The sequence below is a fragment of the Vigna radiata genome, chromosome 8 (genome assembly GCF_000741045.1).
Source record: "Vigna radiata var. radiata cultivar VC1973A chromosome 8, Vradiata_ver6, whole genome shotgun sequence".
Classification (NCBI taxonomy): domain Eukaryota; kingdom Viridiplantae; phylum Streptophyta; class Magnoliopsida; order Fabales; family Fabaceae; genus Vigna; species Vigna radiata.
Genome location: NC_028358.1, coordinates 17,000,805 through 17,006,557, shown reverse-complemented (window position 1 = coordinate 17,006,557; position 5,753 = coordinate 17,000,805). Strand labels below are relative to the sequence as shown.

General features: G+C 53.3%; 1 protein-coding gene across 1 annotated transcript; it reads left to right on the top strand.

The window, feature by feature from the left end:
- Window positions 1–591: 591 nt before the first annotated feature.
- Window positions 592–1,593, top strand: LOC106770302. Its single transcript, XM_014656119.1, has one exon. The coding sequence runs from the start codon at window positions 592–594 to the stop codon at window positions 1,591–1,593; it is 1,002 nt and encodes a 333-aa protein (XP_014511605.1).
- Window positions 1,594–5,753: the final 4,160 nt, after the last annotated feature.

Genomic DNA, 5,753 nt, shown 5'->3' with positions numbered 1-5,753 from the left:
TGGCCCATGGAAAAAACTATAAATAAGAGTCAAAGGTAAGAGGTAGGCAGACACATTTAATGCACATTTATTTCACTCTCTCTATCACTAACTTCTAAAACTGAACATTGACTTGAGCGTCGGAGTGCTTTTAGCAGGTACCCGACCGGACGTTACAGGAGGACAAAGCAAGAAAGACGGACACCCGGAGGACCCAAGCGGACGGTTGGTGGAGGACTCGGATAGACCCAGACCCCCAAAGCAGAAACATTTGGCGCCCACCGTGGGGCCGAAGGCTTATACCCAATGGTGACCACAAGAAACACGAGTACTGACGAGGCAAGCGGAGTCGTTCGAGCCTTGGAGATGAGGATGGAAGAAATGTAGAGAAGACATGAGGAAATGCAAAGGAAGCATGAAGAGGAGATGACGGCCGTACGAGCCGAGTGTTTAGCTCAACTCCGCGGGGAAAAGGAAAAATAGATCGGAGAAGGCAGCAAGGAGGCCCACAGTAGTGCACAAGGTCAAGACGACCGGGGAAAGGGGGAACAGAAGAACACCGAGGAGGAGAAGGAGAAAGGAGAGGAAAGTTTGGTATTGATAAAGCCAGAGATGCCATCGGTTCCGGTGCCATTCGTTCAGGCAGTGATGGACGTCCGCATCTCTGACCAGTTCATTCCGCCGCAATTCAAAATGTATGACGGCACCGGAGACCCAGAAGCACACATTAAGTCATTCACCAACGCCATGGCGTTCCGTACGGGGAGCGATGCCATCTGGTGCTGGGCGTTCTCATTGTCCCTCGAGGGCGAGGCCTTGGAATGGTTCAATTCCCTTCCCAATGGCTCAGTAGAAAACTTCAAAGGGTTGAGCGGCATGTTCAATAAACAGTTCGCCGCGTGCCGACCACAAGATGTCACTCTGGTTGACTTGATGAATCTGAAGCAAGGAAAGGAGGAGCCGCTCAGAACCTTCATGGACCGATTCACAAAGACGGTGTGTCGGGTCAGAGGTTTGAGCGTGGAGATGGCCTTGCAGTATGTGATGCCGGCTCTCAGGCTGGGACCTTTTAAGGAGAGCGTCTGCCGAACCCCACCCAAGACCTTGGAAGAACTACGCCAGCGGGCGGCGGACGAAGCAAGGGTGGAGGAAATGAAACAAAATTATCGAAGGGAAATGCAGGACGCGAAGGATAAGAGCGAGGGAAAACAACAGGGTCAATCCCAACGACCAGGCGGTGTGAAGGGGCGAGACGGTCCCCGGGTCCCTCGCTTCCCTCAATACACTCCCCTCAACGCCCCCCGGGCTCGGATATTCCAGGAAGCCCTGAGCACGCAAGTAATGCGGACCCCTCAAAAGCGTCCTACTCCTTCGGGAGCCGACAGCAGTAAACACTGCTTGTATCATCAGAATATGGGCCACGACACCGAAGATTGCATGATGCTTAAGGATCGGATAGAGGAGCTCATCCAAGCTGGACATTTGAAACAGTATGTTAGGGGATACCGGGGCGAAACGGCGCCTGTCGGACGTCCGGCCCCCCGGGAGTGGAGTCCGAGGCCTTTACCCGACAGAAGTCATAGGGACGACCGTCCGAGGCACCAGCATGGTTAGGTCGGACGGGGAAGGAGTTCGGAGAGAATGAGGGAGAGGAGCAGGAGTCGGAGCAGAAGTCGGGCAGGCGGCAACACTGGACCGTTGCGGGGGATGATTAACACGATCTCCGGTGGGTTTGCAGGCGGGGGAACGTCGTCGTCTGCGCGAAAACGGAGCATCCGCCATCTGCAGTCCATACACGCCGTTGACGTTCCCAAACGAACAATGCCCCTCATCACAGTTTCCGATGTAGACTTTCACGCGCCGGACCCTGAACAGGACGATCCGATGGTCATCACGGTTGAGATCGCACGGTACGGAGTAAGTAAGGTGTTGGTCGATCAAGGGAGCTCGGTCAACATACTTTACTGGAAAACGTTTCGGCAGATGGACATTTCAGAGGACCTTATAGTCCCATATGATGAACAACTAGTGGGTTTCGCTGGGGAACGGGTCGACACCAGGGGCTATTTGGACCTATGGATGCGTATCGGCACCGGGCGGGAAGGAGAAGAGAAGAAGGTGCGATACTTGCTGGTGGACACCAATACGTCCTACAACGTCCTGATAGGACGTCCATGCTTAAACTCCTTCGGAGCCATCGTCTCCACCCCCCATCTGACAATGAAATATCCCACGTCTCGGGGGACGATCTGCACCGTCCGGGCGGATCAGAAGGTGGTGCGAGAATGTTACGCAACAGGCCTCAAGATGTACCCCCGGGAGGTCAGGAGGAGGACAAACGGTGCAAACGTCGCGATGGCCGACTTAGATCCCCGAACTAATACGGAGGATCGCCTCAAGCCACAAGGGGAAACCCAACCCGTAATAGTGGGAAAAGATCCCACTCAGATCACTAACATAGCTCAAGGGCTAGAGGAAGAGGTGGAAAAGCAACTGCGGGCTACCCCTTGGCGTAACCGGGACTTATTCGCCTGGACGGCCGCTGACATGTCAGGGATACACCCCTCTATCATGTCACACCGTCTGTCCTTATTTAAAGAGGTCAGGCCTATAGCCCAGAAGAAAAGAAAGATGGGTGAAGAGAAGAGAAAGGCGGTCCAGGAGGAGGTGAAGAGGTTACAAGTGGTCGGGTTCATTCGAGAGGTCACGTACACCACTTGGCTAACTAACGTAGTCATGGTGAAAAAATCCAACGGTCAGTGGCGAATGTGCACGGACTACACCGACTTGAACAAAGCTTGCCCGAAGGATTCGTACCCACTGCCCAGCATCGATGCTCTCGTGGACGGGGCTTCCGGGCATCAAATCCTTAGTTTCCTGGATGCATACTCGGGCTACAACCAAATACCCATGCACGGTCCCGACAGAGAAAAGACGGCCTTCATGGCCGACCAGGCTAACTTCTGCTACGAAGTCATGCCTTTTGGGCTAAAAAACACCGGGGCTACCTACCAGCGTTTGATGAATAAAATTTTTTCCGACCAGATAGGTCGTTGCCTAGACGTCTACGTTGACGATATGGTCGTCCGATCAGCACAAGGGGTCCAACATTTACGTGACTTGGAGGAAGTCTTCAGGCAGGTCCGCCGGTACGGGATGAGGCTCAACCCGGCCAAATGTACATTCGGAGTAGCTGCCGGCAAATTCTTAGGATTCATGTTAACTTCTCGGGGGATCGAGGCTAACCCCGACAAGTGCAGAGCGGTACTAGAAATGCAGACCCCCTGGACGGTGAAGGAAGTTCAAAGACTCGTCGGTCGCTTAACCATGCTCTCACGCTTTATACCAAAGCTGGCCGAGCGGGCGAATCCGATCCTGAAGAAAATGAAGAAAGCCTCGGCCAACGCTTGGGACGACGACTGCGAAGCGGCGTTCCGTGCCATCAAAGATATCCTCACCCAGCCTCCCATCATGAACCGACCCTCTCCCGGCGAGGACCTTCAGGTCTACCTCGGAATCTCCGAGATCTCGGTCAGTGCAGTTCTGCTGCAAGAAAAACCTACTCCCAAACTTATTTACTTCGTTAGCTGAACGCTGACCGACGTCGAAACCAGATATCAACAGGTGGAGAAGGTGGCCCTAGCCCTCCTTCATACTTCTCGGAGATTGCGCCCGTACTTCCAGAGCCACCAAATTGTCGTGCGCACCGATCATCCGGTGTCGAAGATCCTCAGAAAACCCGACTTGGCCGGAAGAATGGTCGGTTGGGCAGTGGAGTTGTCTGAATTCGGAATCAGATATGAACCAAGGGGTTCTGTAAAGGGGCAACATTTGGCTGACTTTGCGGCCAAGATACCGTTGACCGGCCTGGAGGAATGGGTGTTATACGTTGATGGGGCGTCAGGCCGAACGGTCAGCAGGGCAGGTGTCGTTCTGGAAGGACCGAACGGATTCTTGATGGAACACTCCCTGATTTTCAAGTTCAAAGCCTCGAATAACCAGGCGGAGTACGAAGCCTTGTTGGCCGGTTTGCAATTGGCCAAGGATATGGGAGCGCGTAAAGTGATATGCCGGACCGACTTGCAGCTAGTGGTCGGCCAAATGAATGGCGATTTTCAGGTACGGGAGGATCACCTCCTACGGTATTATCACCAAGCATGTTCTTTGGTCAAGGACTTTGAGGATGTGAAAATCCAGCATATCCCCCGGGAGCAGAACGCCCGGGCGGATCTACTGTCTAAATTCAGCACCGGAAAGGAGAAGGGGCAGTTAACGACCATCATCCGACAGGTCCTTCTACAACCCTCGGTCGAGTGTTTGACCATCACGACGGACGATGCTGCCGACTAGCGAGCGGAGATTCAAGAGTTGATTAGTAAGCAAGACCACGGGGATAACTTGTGTCCGGCAGACTCCAAGAAAATTGCGCGGTTCATGATGATCGACAACGACCTATACCGTCGGGGATTCTCCTCTCCCCTCCTTAAATGCTTGGTGGAAGATGAGGCACAATACGTGATGAATGAATTACATCACGGAGTATGTGGCTTCCACACGGGGGGACGAGCACTCAAGGCCAAGATATTACGGGCGGGATATTACTGGCCGACGATGGAGAATGACGCCGCACAGTTCACACGCCGGTGCATTCAGTGCCAAGCCCATGCCAACAATCACCACACTCCCTCACAGAGGTTACACACCATAGTTTCCCCTTGGCCGTTCGCTCAATGGGGAATGGATATCGTGGGTCCCTTCCCCCCGGGAACCTGTCAACGAAAATTCTTGCTGGTGGCCATTGACTACTTTACCAAATGGGTGGAGGCCGAGCCTTTGGCCACCATCACAGCTTCGCAAGTCCAGAAATTTTGTTGAAAGCTTATCTACAGGTTCGGCTTGCCAAGAACGGTCTTGACCGACAACGGTAGGCAGTTCATCGACCGGAGGCTGGAGACGTTCTTCAAAGGATTGGGGATAAAGCATGCAACAAGCTCGGTGGAGCATCCTCAGACGAACGGGCAAGCCGAAGCAGTTAACAAGGCCATCGTGGCGGAACTCAAACGGCGTCTGAGAGATAAGAAAGGAGCTTGGGCGGACCAGTTACCTGAGGTTCTATGGGCCTACCGATGCACTCCGCACGGCACAAGCGGAGAGACACCCTTCAATTTGACATATGGAACCGACGCCATGCTGCCCGTCGAGCTCGGCGAACCTTCCCTACGACGAAACATAGAAGATCTCCAGATAAACGACCAAGAGTTGAGGGTCGAACTCGACACGATTGACGAATGGAGGGACCGGGCGGTATTAAGGGCAGAAGCGTGCCGTCGCATGGTGGAAAGAAAGTACAACACCAAAGTCCGACCACGACAGTTCCACGAAGGAGACCTTGTCTGGAGAAAGGCCGGGGAAGCCCGTCGCGTTGCTACGCACGGCAAGCTCGCAGCCAAATGGGAGGGCCCGTTCAAGATTATAGAAGCTTTGGGTAACGGCGCATACCGCCTCACTCGTTTGGACGGCCGACATATCACCAACACTTGGAACGCTTCGCATCTCAAACTATATTTTAGTTGAACGTGTAATATTATTCATGTAATCACGATTCAGTAAGCAATACGAACGTTTCAACTCCACAGCAAGTATTTCCTTTATTCACGTAAAGTCCAAGTTGACGAATGAAACTATCCTGTCAACTTGGCCGGACGGTAAGGGGTTAAGCCCGCCGCCTCACAAAAATCCAAGTTGACGAATGGAACTATCCTGTCAACTTGGCC

Bases quoted from the DNA above. Each gene is read 5' to 3' on its own strand.
- LOC106770302 (XM_014656119.1), top strand. From the start codon at position 592: ATGCCATCGGTTCCGGTGCCATTCGTTCAGGCAGTGATGGACGTCCGC.